The sequence below is a fragment of the Mesoplodon bidens genome (genome assembly GCF_964165515.1).
Source record: "Mesoplodon bidens genome assembly, chromosome: 17".
Taxonomy (NCBI): domain Eukaryota; kingdom Metazoa; phylum Chordata; class Mammalia; order Artiodactyla; family Ziphiidae; genus Mesoplodon; species Mesoplodon bidens.
The window spans coordinates 15505767-15525409 of record NC_138174.1 but is presented as its reverse complement, the minus strand read 5'-3'; the positions used below and the strand labels follow the sequence as shown (position 1 = coordinate 15525409).

Sequence of the window (19643 nt, the reverse complement as noted above, 5' to 3'; positions counted from 1 at the left end):
TAGTTCTACGTTAATTTGTTCTATCTTGTTTACCACGAAGAGCGGGAGGGTCCAATTGCCATTGCGCCCACGTTCCATCTGATGGGGTGTTGATCAGTTTGCTATTACCTTTTTAATAATGAATCTATCAATGAATATAACATTAATTGAGTACCACCTCTTTGCCAGTTATTGACTGGGGTTGGGAGGATATAGATAGGCCATGTCTCTGGAAGGGGCTTACAATACAGTAGCTCAGCAGACACCAAAGCAGGAGTAGCGTACAGTGCAATAGAAAGGTATCCACAGCTTGCTATGGACGCTTGTGACAGTCCATGCTGGGAACACCTCTGTTCCTGGAGGAGGTGATATTTGAGCTGAAGATTGAGAGCTGAATAGGCGTCACCGGTGAACTAGGTGAGAAAGGGAATTTTAGCAAATGGAGCAATTGGATGAAAGCTTGGAAGATGATGGCGTATTATGAAACCCAGGGAACCTGGCAAGAGTTGGATGTGGCTGCAGGATTGAGTGTCAGGAGGGAGTGAGAGAAATGAGGCTGGACAGGGGAATTCCCTGGCGGCCCAGTGGTTAGGACTCTGCACTCTCACTGCCGAGGGCCTGGGTTCAATCCCTGGTTGGGGAACTAAGATCCCACAAGCCGCACAGCGTGGCCAAAAGAAAAAAAAAGAGGCACAAAATGAGACTGAACAGGTAGGCAGGGGCCAGATCCTGAGGGCCCTTGAAGACAGGACCTGTGTTGTAGAGGGATCTCTTGCCTGTAGTGTGGAGTACAAATCAGAAGGGCCAGGAGTGGCAGCACTGAGGCCTGTTAAGAGGTTTTCAGTGACCCAGGGGGAAAAGGAAGCACTGGCAGTGGGGATGCAGAGGAGAGAAGGATTCAGCGACTCTGGATGTGGTGAGTGTGGAGAGGGGAGTGTCGCGGGTGAGACCTAGGATTTTAGCGCTGGCAGCTGCGGGACAGCAGCACCATTCCCGTGAGATCAGACGTATCAGAGGAGGCACAGGTTCCGGGGGAAGATGGTGAGTCCTGGGCGTGTGGAGGTGGAAGTGTCGGCGGGACGTCGATGGAGAGAACAGAGCTCGTGGAACCAGGATGGGATCTAGCTCTCCCTGGCTCCAAAGTCCATGTTCTTCTCTCCGAATTAGAGAATTGTTGAAACCAAGAAGAGAAACAATCCCAGGAAGGGTCGGTCGGACGGTAGCCAATGCTGCAAAGCTCAGGGAATAGCAGGACGGAACTCCTTTGCATTTGGCTATTAGGTGGTTAATGACCTTGATAGGAGCTGCTTCACTGGGAGCCTGGGGGCAGGTTGCAGGAGCCATAGGTGACGAGGAGTCAGCACACGTGGACCCTTCTTTCTGTACATTCCACTGGGAAGGCAAGGAGCGAGATATGGCCGTGGCAGTAGTGAGAGCGTTCTAGAAAGATCTTTGTAAAGTGCGAAGAGCTTGAACATGTTTCTGTGGAGCTGTACGGAGGAGAAGCTGGAGATAATAGGTACAGAGGGATGACCCCCTGGAGAAGGGTGGCCTAGAGAGCACCTGGTGGACTCGTCTTTATGGGAAGACACTTCTCCCACTAATTCCCTAGAGAAAGAGGGAAATGGAGATGTGGCTGCTGCTGAGTTTATGGGGGAGGAGAGGATGGCAGAAGAACCTGGGGGTGTACTTGCTTGATAGCTTCTAACTTGTGATCTAGCGGACAGCTGAGGAAGAGGATTAGTGGTAAAACTTTGAAGCACTGTTGTAGGGGGATGGAAGAGAGAGGGTTGCTTAGGAACCTGCAGAAGGAGTTGTGGGCAGTCAAGTTTGGGCGCCATCAGCACACAAAGGCTCTGGCCTGCATGGGTGCATTATTTTCTCCACCAGGGCTCAGGGGCCTGGGTGCAGCAGCTGATAATCCACGTGTCTGGATTTTTCTAGGAACAGACTTTTGCTTCTGAGCAGGGGAAGGGATACAGCTCAGTGTTAGAGGTCAGAGAGTTGAGATGATTGACAGCAGAAGGATCTAAGTGATGGATCCTGGGTGTAGGGAGAGAAGCGAGGGCAGAAGGTGGCTGGTGGATGGAGAGAAAATGGACGGGTTGGAGAATCCGATGCTGCAGCAAGGCTGAGTAACCGTTGTATGAATAAGGAGTGAGCGAGAGGGGAGGATACAGCCGGAAAGTGGGCTGTGAAGTTTTAAGGTTTCAGAAGAGGAACAGCTGCAGACAATGGGAAGGTATGGCAGCTTGGAAGGACAGTGAATGGTCCCCGCTATGGGATGGTGAGGAAGACTGGACCCAGGTGCTAGTAACTGCTGGCTGCCCTGAGGTGGGGAGATGACACAGTTGAGGGAGGGGTAGAGAGGGTGGTCTGGGTGGATGGCGTGGACGTCAGAAGATTAGAACTTCTACACGGAGGTAAAAAGTCAGCTGAGCTGGCAGCCAGGAATGAGGAGGCTGAGGAACACGCCCTGCTCTGGCTCTGCTTCTGATAAAGCTTCACCCAAGAGTGGGCCGGCCGGGGGGGCTGTGCCCTGAGGGATGGCCTGTCCTCAGGTCAGGCAAGGAGACACACAGTGTTTTGTGGAAAGTTTCTGCATCGTGCGGAGCTTGGTCATAGGTGTCCTATAGGGTGCAGTGGAAAGGGGAAAGGGGAGCAGTGGGAGGATGGAGATGAGGCACAGAACTGGTGAGGGTAAGACTGTGGGAAGAAGAGATAGAGGACATGTGACTGGAAGGGCTTGAATGGTGAACAGTGACCAAGGAGGAAAGAGAGGTGAGCCCTGTTGGCATTGGGTGGTCTCGGGTTCCCGGGTACTACAGGCCGAGGCCCCAGGTGGCGTCTGAGTCTTGGTGAAACATTTTGATGACTGTGAGACACACCAGTTTGAGAGAGCGGGGAAGAAGAAGAAAAATCAATGCCACGTGGAAGGTAGGAAGTGGAGTGAACAGCTGAGAAAACAAGGGTGAGAAAGCAGAGGCTTCAACACTTAGGAAAGGCAGTTCCTGGACACTGGGAGGGAAAAGTGAGCTGTAGTATATTGCCAGAAGACGTATTTTCACCTATTAATTTCTCTTGAGATGTGCAAATTTAGCTACAACCTGCCTAAACTGTTTTGCATTCCAAGTGTTACACTTGGCAGAAATTTTCCGAGGTGCATCTCAAAGGTGCATTTAATTATAGATATCCCATGTTTACCTTAAGTGAAAAACCTTGACTTTTACCTTGAAACGTTCCTCATGAGGCTTCTTTGTAGAAAACTGGGGACAAGTGTCAGCCAGAGCCAGTGAGCCAAGGGGTCACCTTGATTGTGGCTCACCTGCTCACCTCGCTTCTACCAGTCTTTGTTTTTCAGCTTGGCTTAAAAGCCTGCCTGCAGAAATATATGTAAGACCAGAAATTCCAGTCCTTGTTTATTTTCCTTCCTTCTTTAATTGCTACGTAATTAGAGCAAGCCACTCAGAGACCTTAGACCCAGGCAGAGAAAACGATACTAGAGAATGCATTCGTTCTTCCTTTTTTTTTTTTTTTTTTCTTTTTTTGTAGCTTTCCAGCCATCCAGTCCGTCTCCTTTCCAACCCCAGGCTCCCGTGAAGTCCAACAACATCGTGACGGTCACTGGGATATCCCTGTGCTTGTTCATCATCGTGGCCACCGTGCTCATCACGCTGTGGCGGAAGCTGGGCCGCGCCCCCAAGTGCAGCACCCCAGTCCGCCACAACTCCCTGCACGCGCCCGGCTGCCGGAAGAACTCGGACGAGGAGAACATCTGCGAGCTGAGCGAGCCCCGTGGTAGCTTCTCAGATGCGGGCGACGGGCCAGCGGGGAGCCCCGGGGGCCAGGGCATCCCTCTGACCTACCGGCGGAGCATGCCGGCGCCCCCCGACGACGAGACCTCGGGCAGCGAGAGCTTCCAGTCCAACGCCCAGAAGATCATCCCGCCCCTGTTCAGCTACCGCCTGGCCCAGCAGCAGTTGAAGGAGATGAAGAAGAAAGGCCTGACGGAGACCACCAAGGTGTACCACGTGTCCCAGAGCCCCCTGACGGACACCGCCATCGACGCCGCCGTCGCCGCGCCCCCGGGAGGCTCTGAGAGCCCCGAAGAAGCCGCGGCGGCCGGCAAGTTCCGCCTCAAATCCCCGTTCCTGGAGCAGCCGCCCGCGGTCGGCGCCGGGGACAGGCCCCCCTCCCGGCTGGACCACCCGCTCTCGCCGGCCAGCTGCGCCGTCAGCCCCAGCCAGAGCCTCCTCCGCAAGTCGCAGATGAGGAGCCACCCCCGGGGGTCCCATTTCCGGAGGACGGCAAGTTTCCACGAGGCCAGGCAGGCCCGACCGTTCCGGGAGCGGAGCCTGTCCACGCTGACCCCCCGGCAGGCCCCCGCCTACACCTCCAGGAGCCGGACGTGGGACGAGGCGGGAGAGCGAGTCCGGCCCCCGAGTCGAGGAGCCACCCTGTTTCCGGAGAAACGGGACCACTGTCCAGGGGCAGGTGGAAGCAGTGGCCCGTTAAGCCCTTTCCCTAAACCCCACACCCTGGGGCAGCCCAAGAGGAAACCAGACCTGGGGGATCGCCAGGCAGCGTTCGTGGCGGGAGGTGAGAGCACGGAGCCTCACCGGCCTCGGAGGGGACCGTCCCCCAGTCACAGGAATGTCTCAAGGAAGCGGCCTTCCTCCCCGGCCCCCAGAGATAGCTACCAGAGGGTCAGTCCTCTGAGCCCTTCTCAGTGTCGGAAAGACAAGTGCCAGAGCTTCCCCGCCCACCCGGAGTTCGCCTACTACGACAACACATCCTTCGGCCTCACGGAGGCGGAGCAGGGGATGCTGGACCTCCCGGGATATTTTGGGTCAAACGAAGAAGATGAAACCACAAGTACGCTGAGTGTGGAGAAGCTGGTCATCTAGACCGAGATCAGCCTGAGACTTCACACAACTGGGGCCCTTTGCCCAGCTCAGGGTATCAGCTGCTCGCATTGTTCTGTGGACTGTTTTGTGTAACGATTTGTACAGCAGGACAGGATGTGGGGAGGTGGTAACTGACACCGGCGTCCGCATGTGTTTTAATTCATAAGGAAGAAGTTATTTATCCGGAGCTTTTCCCTTCGTTATCCTGTTTCTATTGGCTTATTACTACTAACTCTGATAATAAAAATTTAAACAAGAGTGCAATAGGGCTTGGTCTCTCATGTGAATATGAAAAATGACAAGATGCAACTTGGCAGGTTCCAACTTGAAACAAACCTGGGAGTTTCAACAGGAAGAAGGGCTGGAACAAAGTAAGCTCGCTAATACAACCTTGAACTGTAATTTATTACGTTTGAAATCCTTCAGAATTTGACTCCTGCACGGGCAGTATTGAACATGTTTTATATTTGACTGATTAAGTCAATTATGGCTATTCCTAGGGTTACCTAGAATTGGTGATACCACAAGATATTCCAGAAGAACTTTCAGGCCAGAGTTGGGTGATATCTTACTGTTTTTTACACAAGAAAGAGTGCTGGGGACTCGACACAAACTTTTTGTGAGTTCTGTTTTGGAGAAAGAATATAAGAAGCTGATTGTTCAGGTAGTGAGTCAAATGAAGACCTATCCATCATTGTTCTGAGCAAAAAGTAAACATTTTGGAAAGGAAGGTGTTGTCTCCCAGGAGAGCATCAACTGGAACCTGGGCAGTGGATGTTTGTCAGGATGCTGCCTGGCATCAGGATGCTGACTGTGTGCTCCTGGACCAAGCTGGCAGCCAAGACCCCAGGAGTGTCATTCTGAAACTGGTGTGTGTATGTTTTTTTTTTAAATAGAGGACGTTTACTATTTCTTTGCTGGTCAAGTAGAACACAGATGGGGAGTACACAGGGGAGGGGTGCCTTGTAAAGGGATGTATGTGGCGGTTTCTTGGGAAATAGTCCAAGGAGTCTTCTCAGCAAAGGGACTTGGGCTGGTGTGTCATAAGCATCCAACACACCCAGTCCTTGGCCTTAAGTTGGGGTCCCCCCCATAGGCGGTCTGTGGAGAGTCTCACTTTTTTCCCAGCTCCTTTGCTGGAATCCACACTCCCAGTGTGATGGGGCGCTTGGTCCTAGAGAGGGGTCTGGAGAGCCCCCAGGAAACAGCCCAGGGTTGGTAAGAGGGCTCCTGTGCCCACTGCCCAAGGGGACGAGAACCCTGCAGGGTGCTAAAGGCTGCCCACCTCTCCTCTGCCCTCTCTCCTTCCCCCAGGCTGGGCAAGAGAAGAGGAGAGATGAGTAGGGCCCCCAGCCTCTACTGAGTCCCAGGGGCCTCAGGGTGGGGTGGAGGAGGGGTGGAGAGTGAGGGTCTTGGCCATCAACAGACGCTGTAAACTTTGGTTTAAAACAATACCTTAAGTGGAGGCAGGGCTTCCAGCCTGGGACCAGAAGTATCATAATATCATGTTATTTAGAAAGTATGTGAATTAATCTCAAGTATATGGAAAACAGGTAGGCTGGATTATGATTTTACAGCTTAAGCTTTTGTAATTGGAAGAAAGAGGGAAATAGAGAAAAGAAGTCTTTTTAAAGTATTTATTTATTTATTTATTGGCTGCGCCGGGTCTTCGTTGCCGCATGCAGGAACTTCAGTTGTGGCATGCGAACTCTTAGTTGTGGCATGAGGGATCTAGTTCCCTGACCAGGGATCGAACCTGGGCCCCCTGCATTGGGAGCATGGAGTCTTAGCCACTGGACCACCAGGGAAGTCCTGAGAAAAGAAGTCTTTTAGAAATTTAGAATCACTTTATGTTTTCTGATTCAATCTGCCTACCACATTTTACAAGTAAAGAATTCGAGGCTTGGGAAGGAAATTAACTCCTGCTGGGTTGGATAGACATGGACTCATATTTTAATTCTAACTGCCATACTGTTTGCACTCTGCCCTCACAGCCTTTTTGAGTCTTCTCCAACAGCAGAAACTTCCTGAGAAAGCTGGCCCTTTTTTTGCAGTGAGAGGGCATAGAGAGATACCTTTACTAGCTTTTCCCAAAGGAAGGAAGCTTTCTGCTGCCTGATGTGAGAACTGGTCTTGCAGCTTGCTTTGTTTGGAAGTGAGGGCTACCCAAAAGAACCTAGAGGTCACGTTCCATCATTGGAAGTCTGTCATCAGGTATCATGTGGGCACTCTGCAATCTGGTATACTTCCTTTCAGACCTTGAACTTGACACCTTATCTGCATACACTTGAGTAGCTGCACTTTCTTTTTGTTCACCATGACCTCTCTTAGCTGCCACACCCACCCTGCCTTTTAGACTATGTTTTCCTTGTTCCTTCTAGAGCTTACCAGGATGTCAGCCTGCTGGCGAGGTTTCAGGGACCATTGGAGAGAGTGGAATTAGATGGGGAAAAAAAATCACAAATAAAAAAATGCAAATACTGTACTTTAAAAAATTTCTTTTATATTTGTTGCATTACCACCTCATTTGTTCCATTATTATTGAAAACTAAAATATATTTCCTTTTGGAAATGCTTTAATAATAGCTATCTACCTTTCAGGAACTGGAGGAATCGATTATTCAAAGGTTTCTGACAACTGATAGAAAGAAGAGGAAATCAGATTTTTTAATCTCCCTTTTCTTTATTTGTCCTACTAGAAAGCTCTGTTCTCTTTCCACGTTCACAGGCTTGTGTGCCAACCTTTGACAGAAGGTATGCTTGCTTGTTCCAGACTTCACAATGAACTTCCAAAAAATTGTTTTTATCAGACTGAGACAAAAACAGCTATGGGGAAGGTGAAAATTAGAGAAAAACAGTATGAACAGAAAGATCTTCTGTTAAATTATGTTCTTCCCCTGTATATCATGCATTTAAATTAATATCACAGTGAATTAATACCAGCATATAATATGTTCACCATCTACCTAGCCCAGTTTTCTGTGGGTCAATCTCTACATTTCAAAGTTAAGCGAATTTGGCCTCTGTCTCTGAGAAAAAGAAAAGTGGGTGCTTCGGCATTGTCTTTGGTGGTTAAGTGGTTAACTTCCTTAGAAATAATCTCCTATTCCTCACCAGCATGTCCCTAGGTCCTAGCCCCAGTGGCTGCCATTAAGTAGGCTCTCAATAAAGATTTGTTGACTAAATGACCAGCTATTCAAAAGACCTCAAACTATATTTGTGGTTGAAGCAGAACAATTCTGTGTAACACTTTAAATCTTAAACCATTAAGAATGAGATGTGTTCCTGCGAGATACTGTGGGGTTTTTAATTTCTAGAAGCATCCAAAAATGAAAAAATCCTTATCTTTTGGGGATAATACCCTGGCTGAAGATGAAGGTATCTCTAGAGCCTTTCGCAGTGTCTGTACACAGTAGTTAACAAATACTGCGTGTATATGAGAGAGTGGCTTCCATGTGGGTGGGGTACCCCGTCTTCCTAGCAAGTCTTCTATTCACCGCCCTGCCCGGAGTCTGCCCCACCTCATTGGGTCAGTTGCTCTCCAGATGTGACTTCTAAAGTGGATTTATTTCACAGAGCCGAGAGCCCTCAGTGTGCCACGCCCTTGGCACAATTGCCCAAATGATGACTAGCCCTTCCTACCAGTGTTCTCTCCTCAAGCTCTGTTCCACTCCAACCTGACCCACAAAATATAAAACTGCTGTTTTACAACTTTGATGAGTTCTCACTTGATTCTAGATATGTAACTTGTAAAATGGTATTGCACAGTTTATTCTGGGCAGTTTCTGAGTCATTTTTATACACAGATGACAGCATATTGTCAATGCGTCGTATTATGTAAGGGCTTGTTTCTCCAGGTCATACCAGCCGAGTCATGGTTTGGAAAAAAAGAAGTATTTGGCATAGTCAAAAGCATATAAGTTTAATCCTGGCCCTTCCCCGTTCTAGCTGTGTGATCTTAGGCAAGTCACTTAATCACATGAGCCTCTGTTTTTCAAGTGTAAAATGGGCATAATCATCCCTATCCTTGCTACTGAAGGTTCAAGGTGGGGACTTGAGTAAGAGAGAAAAAGAGACTAAGCAATTTCAATGGATTTCTGGAAGACTAAGCACATGCAAAAACACTGAGTGGGAGAAGCTATAGCCTGGGATGTGCTTGGAGGGTCTTGCAGAAAACAGGGGAGCCTCCCTCTGTGCCAGAACCTTGCTGAGGTTGGGGACTCAGTAAAGTTATTGGAATGACTAAAAGATGGAACATAGTGAAGATCTCTATACAAAATGGTCATCCTCCATCCCTGTTCCTCAACTCTGGTGCCAGGAACCCCCAGCAACTAGATGTTCAATCACAGAGAAAACCAAAACTAACCAACCAATGACCAGAGGGGACTTTTATAAAGACAGTGAAGGATCTTTCTGAGAAAACTTGGGCAGCTGCAGCTGTTGGTACCGCGGCGCAAAGTCATCTACATTCCAGCATTTGAGAGGCCTCAGCACAACGATCAGATCTCTGACTATTCACCTTAAATTGAAGCCTGCCAATCAGCAAGTTCCACATACGTGCTAAGAGTCCTAGTCAGCCTTTCTCCTATCTCATTCTTAAGAATAGCCTGACACCTGGAGTCACCAAACATTTGAGAAAAACCTACAGTATGACAAAGAAAGGTAAACAGAAGAAGCGACCCCAGAAGAAACATAATTCAGGGAATATAAGAAGAGCCAAATAAAAATCCTACAAAATGAGTTACTTATCACTAGAGAGATGTGAAATGATACTACATCTCTTAAACAAGAACATGATGCTACAAAAAGGAAGAGTCAGAAAATGGGAAGGAACTCTTGGAAATGATATATTCAACAGATCAATAGATGAGTGAAACAAGTTTGGCAAGTGTTAACAGTTGTTGAAGTCTGGTGGTGGATATATAAGTGTTCCTGTACTATTCTTCCAACTTTTCTGAATACTGGAATATTTCATTAATAAATGTTTGAAAAAACAAAATAAAAAAGATAACAGTTTGACATAAAAATTCACTGAAGAAGTGAATCCTGCTTTTGACACTTAGTAGCTATATGACAGCAATGATGTCAAGAGATGGTTCTTGGGGAGGGAATGGGAACTGGGGGAGACTTGATTCTATGCAGATCTTCCATGGAGCCACCACCTGTGCCACCCAGAAGCATAAGGGCAGCATGCTTTAGCACAAACCTCTTAAACACTACATTTTGGCTCCGAAGGCCCACCCACCAAAAGCTATGTGACCCGGGTGAAGTACTTAATTTATCCATGGACCTAGTTTCGAGTAGATCTGAAGGATGAAGAGGAAAGAGGAGTTTAGGATGACTTCCAGAATTCTGGCTGGAGTGACACCTCAGGAAGAGGAGGCGTAGGCATTCCTGGGGGGTTGGGAAGTATTTCAGGCCAAAGGACTCAAAGAGGAAAGAATGACCTTCTCTGTAGAAGCAGTGTGGGGACTCAGTCATCTAATTTTAACAACATGGGATTTCTGCTTGTATCCCAAGCTGATGAAGAGGAACGAAGCAATTGTGTCTATTCTTTCAAATGTTCTATAATGAGCATATATTGCTCTAGTTGTAAATAGAGATTATTGTTAAAGCATTCCTATGGTGTAAAGCTCAGAAACAGCAAAAACTGCTACAGGGTGTTGTATATTATGAGCTATATTTTTAATTGAGTATTTATATGATTGTGTGCTAAAATTAAGCTTTTAAGTGCATGCATTTGAACCGATAAAATAAATTTATATCAGTTGATGTATAACAGCAAGATGCAGCTTGATGTGTTTTGGCAGCAGTTGAGGGAAAACCTGACAACAGCTATAACCACAGGATGGGACATCCAACCCCGGCAGCGAAGGTGGCATCCGGAGTAGAGGTGAGTAGTGAGGGACGATTCTCGCAGCTGGAGTGCTGCTGAAACAATAGACGGGGCAGCTGGGGGTGGGAGCCATTCAGGGTCCCCAAGGAAGGAAAAAATCTAGGGTGCGGGAGGTGGGAGGTCCGGTACTAACACCAGGAGCAAATCCTACTAATAACAGTACAAGATGGCTCACCGATTGCATTTCTGGGTATTAGTAATAGATTATCCCTGACCTTCACCATAACTTTGTATGATTGTTATGTTTGGTTTGGTTTTGTCAGAGTTAAAAAAAAAAAGGCAAATAGTACAGGAGGATTTACAAAAGGAAGCAATGGTTCCTTGCTCTTTGTTCCCCAGCCTCAGTCCCACTTTGCAAGGCAACCACTTTTAGCTTCCTGGCTCTTGATTCTGCTGCTGATGCCCTCCAACTGTGTAAAGGCGATGGACCTACTATTTTATGACATTACTTATTGACTCTTGCAATGACAGATATTCATTTTACTTCATATCACCCCCGCACACACAATAGTTACATCACTGTTTTTATCTTATTCACTTTTGCAGCTTTAATTTCCTTAAACTTTTGTTTTTAGTTCTCCCAAACACAGACAGCATCTCTTGGCTTTCCATTTTGTGAGAGGAGGGTATCTGAGCTCCTACGTCTCCTAGACTCCCCACCTCTTCTTCCACCTCCAAACTTTTCATCAAGCTGTACTCAGATTTCCATGGCTGAGAACATTTACATTCCATTCTGTAACCACAGTTAAGTCTTCTACAGTTTGTCCCTAGGTGAGAGTCTGTTAAAGTCTAATAGACAGTAACAATAGACAGCATTAACGCAAAGTTTCCTTCACAGCGGAGACAAGAAGTGTGTTTCCTTCTCTGTAGTCAGTGTCACAACCCCGTGCTGCTCAATTGCTCAGAATCGTGGTTAGTTGGATTTTTTTCTTTTCCTAGCGTTTTCTTCTTCTTAAAATTAAAAAAAAAATTTATTTAATTTATTTTTTGGCTGCGTTGGGTCTTCATTGCTGAGTGCTGGCTTTCTCTAGTTGCGGCGAGCGGGGGCTACTCTACGTTGTGGTGCGCATGCTTCTCACTGCCGTGGCTTCTCTTTGTTGTGGAGCACAGGCTCTAGGCGTATGGGCTTCAGTAGTTGTGGCTCACGGGCTCAGTAGTTGTGGCTCACAGGCTCTAGAGCACAGGCTCAGCAGCTGCAGCACACAGGCTTAGTTGCTCCACAGCATGTGGGATCTTCCCGGACCAGGGATCGAACCTGCGTCCCCTGCATTGGCAGGCGGACTCTTAACCACTGCACCACCAGAGAAGTCCCTTAGGCATCTTCTCATATGCTTGTCCTTCCAGTGTTTCTTTATGCCAACATTATTTATTACACATATTTTTATTTCCCTCATTCCTTACACAAAATATAAAGGTTTTAGTATTTTAACACGCTTAACTTTAAATGTGTGTCTTTCTACTTTTAAAATGTGCAAATAAGGCTCATAATAACTACATATAAACTTAAGAAATTGCTGATTCTAAATGTTAAACGTTGGATACACATTTTTAAATAAAATAAAGTCATGAGACTTTATTCCCACTTTCCCTCCCTGCCAACCATAAATATATAGCCACCTGGGAGAATTTACAAGCCTGTACTCTCACAGTACTTGACTCATAAACCAGTTTTGCATTAATCTCATTGCTTTATAGTTATTCATATGCTTTTTTTTTAAGATTTTTTTTCTTTGACGTGGACCTTTTTTTAAAAAGTCTTTATTGAATTGTTACAATATTGCTTCTGTTTTATGTTTTGGTTTTTTGCCGATGAGGCATGTGGGATCTTAGCTCCCTGACCAGGCATCGAACCGGCACCCCCTGCATTGGAAGATGAAGTCTTAACCACTGGACCACCAGGGAAGTCCCATTTATCATATGCTTTTGTTCCCAATAGTGTGTGAGGGCTGGGAGCAGGGATCGTATATACTATTCTTCTGTGTCTCAAGCAGCACTTGTAGGGGAAGGTTCATTGTCTCTGGAATCTTTGCTCTACCATCCCCCAGCTTGTGTGTGGTACATCACTGCTGTGGACTTCAGTTTTCTCATCCATAAAGGAAGAAGAATCTCTTCTTGCTGGACTGTTGATGATATTGAGTGAGTTGATGTGAGTGAAGGGCCCAGTGTGTGGCCCAGCTATCCTCCGAGCTCTCAGTGTCCCTTGGCCACCATTTGACTTGTCCCTAGATTCAACTTCCATTTCCATTTCTGACATCAGCTCTTTTGATAGATTTTACATATTTATTTCTTTATTTTCTTGTCCCAACCAGTCAAAACCCATCATGATATCCCTGTGCTCTCTCTTTTGAAAATAGGTGTTCTTGCTTCTTAATTCAGAGCAAAAATGGCATGAATGGAGGGAGTGAGATGGGAACACCCAGTTTCACAACTCCAGGGCACAACGCTCCCGCAGTCTTCTGAACCACGTCTTCTGGAGTTGTGCAACCTCTCAGCCCTACTTCCTGGCCTCCAACCTACAAAACTATCTGTTTTCAAACCCTTCTTAGTCTACTTTGTCCCTGTCCCTTCTACCTGTGCTAAGGACCACATCCCTTCCCTGATTGCCTCAGGCTCTGTGGAGGAGTGATTTACTCCATTTCCTTCTCTTTCATCAGCTCTTTTCTCTTCTTCTCCTCCCCTCACACCCCATTCACTCTTCAGTTCATTGCAGTCTGGCTTTTACCTCCACTGAACTGAAGCTGACTCCAGTAAAAATCACTCTAATTTCAAGGCCTTTGCTCTTGCTCACCGAAACTTTTTAATCACTCTATTTTACATTGCATCCCAGCAACTCTGCTGTGAAAACCAATTTATAAGCCTTACCATTCTAAAATCACCTTTGTATTTTATCTGTTTTTGTAGGGCAATTACGATTCTGTTTATCCATTTTGTAGCTACTAGAGTCACAGGTGGTCATTTTAGACCGCAAACTCCAGAAGGACAAAAAGCCTTGTAACCCTCAGCCTGTGGTTGAACAGAGTATCTGGTGCTTCATATATACTGGCTGAGGTGACTTAAGCAGAGTTCAGAACAACTTTCAAGCAAGCTCAGAAATGGCAAGATTAGAAGCAGATTTGCTGTGATTTTACTTACAAACAACAAGAAGTTTTGCTCCTGATAAATGGAAGGTGCCGGTTTATCTAAAGGAATAAGAAAGAAAACTGATGACATGACTTCCTAAATCTAAATCCTTTGAGTAAAATCAGGGAATAGGAAAACCCACTTAGATGCCTGTATGATGTGTATGGTTATGCTCAGAGTAGGCTCTCTACAAATTCCTGTTGGATGAGTCCAGCTACCCTGCTGGATACAGCTTTAATGAGCTCCCAGGAGCAGCTAGCCATATCCCTTAATAATGTCTTCCTGCTGACAGCTGCAAGACCTGCATGGTGGTAACATCCTTGTTAGACAATGGAAGAGGAGAAAGGCCAATCCTGAGTAAACATCTAGGAATTTAGTACGAAAAGTTTAGCAAAGAACTGTATAAAACTGCAAATAAGACTAAATATCAGTTAATGCAAACTTCATATTGTTAGGTATACCAATTAAAAAAACAGAAACAAGAGCTGTCTGCTTGCCTAAGGTTTGCCTTTAGCCAACAGGTGAGTTTTGGACAAAATGTTTTTTTGGGTTTTTTTTAGGTGTTTATTATTTTATTTCTTTTTTTTTTCTTTATTGGAGTATAATTGCTTTACAGTGCTGTGTTAGTTTCTGCTGTATCACAAAGTGAATCAGCTATACGTATACATATATCCCCATATCCCCTCCCTCTTGTGTCTCCCTCCCACCCTCCCTATCCCACCCCTCTAGGTGGTCACAAAGCACCGAGCTGATCTCCCTGTGCTATGTGGCTGCTTCCCACTAGTTATCTATTTTACATTTGGTAGTGTATATATGTCCATGCCACTCTCTCACTTCGTCCCAGCTTACCCTTTGGACAAAATGTTTAAATAAGAATCATTTGTTGATGATGCCGATACAAGCCAGTTTTCCACCATGGCTAACACTCCCAATTGATCTTACTTCACTCATTTACATAATACATGAGACTCCTGAAGGCAGGAACCCCAGGCTCACAGAAAGCAGAAACCAGAGAGAGACATTTAGGGGCCAAACTGGCCTAAAATTAGAATTTAGTCTTCAAAATTGGTTTAGCCAAGCTTTCAGAACTTACGGGCATTGTTTCTTTACCTAATTTCTCTTAAGAGCTTTGTGGAGTGCTACCACTTGTGGAAACACTTTGAAAAGAAGGGCTTGTTATAAGTAATTTCCCAGAGGATCTTACAGATACGCATTTTTTCCAATAATCAAGAAGCACTTATTGTGTGCGTTCCATGTAGCAGCCTCGATGCATAGATGTATGACATCTCATTGAATTTGCATGGCCAATGGGAGGCTCAGAGAGCAAAGCCTTGCTCAAGGGTACCCAACCGTCACCTGGCCAGGAACAGTCCCCTGAACCCAATACCATGTCCTTTCCATGGGTCCCGAAGGCAATACATGATTTCCTATCATTTTGGGGTGCTGAAAAGAATAGTAATTTTATAATCTAGAAGCGATCGGCCTGAAGGTAGATCGGGTGCAAGATTAGAATAAAAAATCTCTAACATTTTTGGGTGCCTACTATGTGCTGGCATTATTTTAAGTGCTTACAGGTATGAATTCAATTAATACATCAGCTCTATAAGGCATTATCCCATTTCACAGAGGAAGAAAGTGAGGTACAAAGAAGATAACTTGTTTGCCCAAGAGTACAAGCAGTCAGTGAACTGCTAAGCCAGCAGTCCAACTCCAGGGTTCATATATATACATACAATAAACCATGTTGTAGCTATTTCTTTTTTATTTAAGGGGCAGGGGTGAGGGTGGTGAGAGACAGCAAATTAAGCACTAGTCTGTATTCAAAATCCAGTGAAATGTTTCTGATATAAAAATGATTTGTCTCCATTGATACTTTGATTGACATTCAGCGTTTTATTACTATGGCATCCTGTGATATAAATGTACACTTTCTTTGGTGAGTTCTAGAACTTTAAAATATCGTTGGAGGCTAATTATATGGATACATCTAAACAATTTTCTTGTTTTCCTAATTATTTATTGTTATTAGGAAAACAAGGGGGAAAAAACGTGGGATGAGTAGCTCTTAGCAGTGGAAGAGCTACAGCTCTCCTCCCATGAAATCACCATCTGTTTCTGTCCGACCGTTGCTGAGTCCAGATGTTCCTAACCTCCTAGCACAATTCCCACAGTGAATGTTTTCCAACTGAAACTTCTTTGTTCAAGAAAATCAAGGCAGAGCAATATTTTATGGAGGTTGGACTTTGGCTGTTTTGAGCCACATGTTATTAAAACACAATTCTCCTGATGCATTTGTGCTGTGTTCCCAATCAGAAATGTGACCCCCCATTCATTATATTGAACTTTGGTTTTTGCATGACAAAAAAAATTTAAATTTCAAGTCTGAGTTATTACAGGAAAGATTTCTTCTAAAATATGAGAGGTAACAGGAACTTGCTATGGGTTCCTTGCTCACAGCTGTAAAAAATAACGTTGTGACAAAGATGTTTGCTTGAACTAACTTTTTAAAAACCAAGTGATTCTGACGATTCATAAGGTGATATTCATGAATAATGATTGTTTGAAAATTACATGAATCAAAAGCGGAAAGTCATTAGTGAGTAATTTTAACTTAATTTCCATATATTTAAAATCTGGTTTAAGACTAAAGGAAGCTTTTGAAGAAGAAAAAAGATGTCCCAGATCCCTAACACCATTTTTCATTTTGGAGTGTTCCTATCCAGCCTGTAACATCAGTGAGTGATTAGTGGATAGACTACAGGATATATTTATGGTGCTAGGATGACCCATCCAAAGTTCTATCACTAAGTTTAAGTTTTATGACCCATCCCATAAGACACAACTTAAGTGAAAGAGGAAGCTTTTTTTCCCATTTAAAAGCAATTTTAAAGTAAAAATTTACTTTCATGGAATTTGGTTGTTTTCTAGCATTCGAGAGGGTGTGGTGACTCTAAAGACAGCTGCTTGTTGACCGTAAGTAGAAGTTATATGGGCTTGGCAAATCAGAAAGTCTGAGAGTATTAAAAAAGCTAAGCTGGTAAAATATAGCAGCAGCAGGACGAGGGAATGATGATTGAGTTTTGGGTGGACTAGAAGCCCTCCTGAGGCAGTGTCTCAAGCAGTGATGGGCCAATGGCAGGAGATGAGAGCAGAGGCCAGGAAGGAGGGACTAGGCCAAGTTGGAATGAACTAGGCCTTGAAATTAACATGTGGAATTACATTTCTACAAAGAAGTAGCTGCAAGGCCATATACTATTTATACTTAGAGTTCCAGGATTTTAAAGAAATAATTTGCCAATGTTTTTACCAGAAGTCGGGACCACTGTTTGTATACCTAAATATTGGAGCTAAATGCGTGTGATGTGGACATTTAAAGGTGAAGTCCAAAGAGGCTAGTCTGCTTGGCACTTGCTACAGGAACCAGTGTGTGTAATCTAATGCAGCTAATATTTGTTGGGAACTTGCTACATGTGAGGCATTGGTGAAGGCACTTACATGTGTTAAATAATTTTATTTTTACACCAACTTTGTGAGCTACATGTCTCCAGAAAAGGACCCTGAGACCCAAAGAGGTTTAAGAGCTTGCCCAGAGTCACACTGAGAAAATGTGGCATCAAGATCGTACTCTGGCCATTTCCTCCAGAGCTCTCACTATTAACCAGTGTTAGATCTGCCTCTCTTTTTATTTTTTGAATGTTATTTTTTTATACAGCAGGTTCTTATTAGTTATCTATTTTATACATATTAGTGCATATATGTCAATCCCATCTCCCAATTCATCCCACCACCACCTGCTCCCCCTCCGCCGCTTCCCCCTCTTGGTGTCCATATGTTTGTTCTCTACATCTGTGTCTCTATTTCTGCCTTGCAGACTGGTTCATCTGTACCTTTTTTCTAGATTCCACATATATGTGTTAATATATGATATTTGTTTTTCTCTTTCTGACTTACTTCACTCTGTATGACAGTCTCTAGGTCCACCCACGACTCTACAAATGACCCAATTTCGTTCCCTTTTATGGCTGAGTAATATTCCATTGTAAATATGTACCACATCTTCTTTATCCATTTGTCTGTCGATGGGCGTTTAGGTTGCTTCCATGACCTGGCTATTGTAAATAGTGCTGCAGTGAACATTGGAGTGCCCATGTCTTTTTGAATTATGGTTTTCTCTGGGTATATGCCCAGTAGTGGGATTGCTGGGTCATATGGTAATTCTATTTTTAGTTTATTAAGGAACCTCCATACTGTTCTCCATAGTGGCTGTATCAATTTACATTCCCACCAACAGTGCAAGAGGGTTCCTTTTTCTCCACACCCTCTTCAGCATTTGTTTTTTGTAGATTTTCTGATGATGCCCATTCAAACCAGTGTGAGGTGATACCTCATTGTAGTTTTGATTTGCATTTCTCTAATGATTAGTGATGCTGAGCAGCTTTTCATGTTCCTCTTGCCCATCTGTATGTCTTCTTTGGAGAAATGTCTATTTAAGTCTTCTGCCCATTTTGGATTGGGTTGTTTGTTTTTTTGACGTTGAGCTGCATGAGGTGCTTGTATATTTTAGCGATTAATCCTTTGTCAGTTGCTTTGTCTGCAAATATTTTCTCCCATTCTGAGGGTTGTCTTTTTGTCTTGTTTGTAGTTTCCTTTGCTGTGCAAAAGCTTTTAAGTTTCATTAGGTCCCATTTGTTTATTTTTATTTTTATTTCCATTACTCGAGGAGGTGGATCAAAAAAGATCTTGCTGTGATTTATGTCATAGAGTGTTCTTCCTATGTTTTCCTCTAAGAGTTATATAGTGTCCAGTCTTACATTTAGGTCTTTAATCAATTTTGAGTTTATTTTTGTGTATGGTGTTAGGAAGTGTTCTAATTTCATTCTTTTACATGTAGCTGTCCAGTTTTCCCAGCACCACTTATTGAAGAGGCTGTCTTTTCTCCATTGTATATTCTTGCCTCCTTTGTCATAGATTAGTTGACCATCTATGTGCGTGGGTTCATCTCTGGGCTTTCTGTCCTGTTCCATTTATCTGTATTTCTGTTTTTGTGCCAGTACCATATTGTCTTGATTACTGTAGCTTTGTAGCATAGTCTGAAGTCAGGGAGTTTGATTCCTCCAGCTCCGTTTTTTCCCCTCAAGATTGCTTTGGCTATTCGGGGTCTTTAGTGTCTCCATACACATATTAAGATTTTTTGTTCTAGTTCTATAAAAAAAATGCCATTGGTAATTTGATAGGGATTGCATTGAATCTGTAGATTGCTTTGGATAGTATAGTCATTTTGACAATATTGATTCTTGCAATCCAGGAACATGGTATATCTCTCCATCTGTTTGTGTCATCTTTGATTTCTTTCATCAGTGTCTTATAGTTTTCTGAGTACAGGTATTTTACAGGTATTTTACCTCCTTAGGTAGGTTTATTCCTAGGTATTTTATTCTTTTTGTTGCAGTGGTGAATGGGATTGTTTCCTTAATTTCTGTTTCTGATCTTTCGTTGTTAGTGTATAGGATTGCAAGAGATTTCTGTGCATTGATTTTGTATCCTGCTACTTTACCAGATTCATTGATCAGCTCTAGTAGTTTCCTGGTGGCATCTTTAGGATTATCTATGTATAGTATCACATCATCTGCAAACAGTGACAGTTTTACTTCTTCTTGTCCAATTTATATTCCTTTTATTTATTTTTCTTCTCTGATTGCCGTGGCTAGGAATCCAAAACTATGTTGAATAATAGCGGTGAG

General features: G+C 44.4%; 1 protein-coding gene across 3 annotated transcripts in view; it reads left to right on the top strand.

Moving 5' to 3' along the window:
• Positions 1 to 19643, top strand: part of THSD1 (thrombospondin type 1 domain containing 1) — a 58326-nt gene that overhangs the window by 21044 nt on the left and 17639 nt on the right. For 2 of the 3 annotated variants that reach the window (XM_081214978.1, XM_081214977.1), the window contains one exon: positions 3532 to 6244. In XM_081214978.1, coding sequence (XP_081071104.1) covers positions 3532 to 4886 — 1355 coding nt within the window. In that variant the 3' untranslated portion in view covers positions 4887 to 6244. Of the gene's footprint in view, positions 1 to 3531; positions 6245 to 19643 lie in introns of those variants that run through there. The other variant, XR_014013650.1, reaches the window with a different exon arrangement.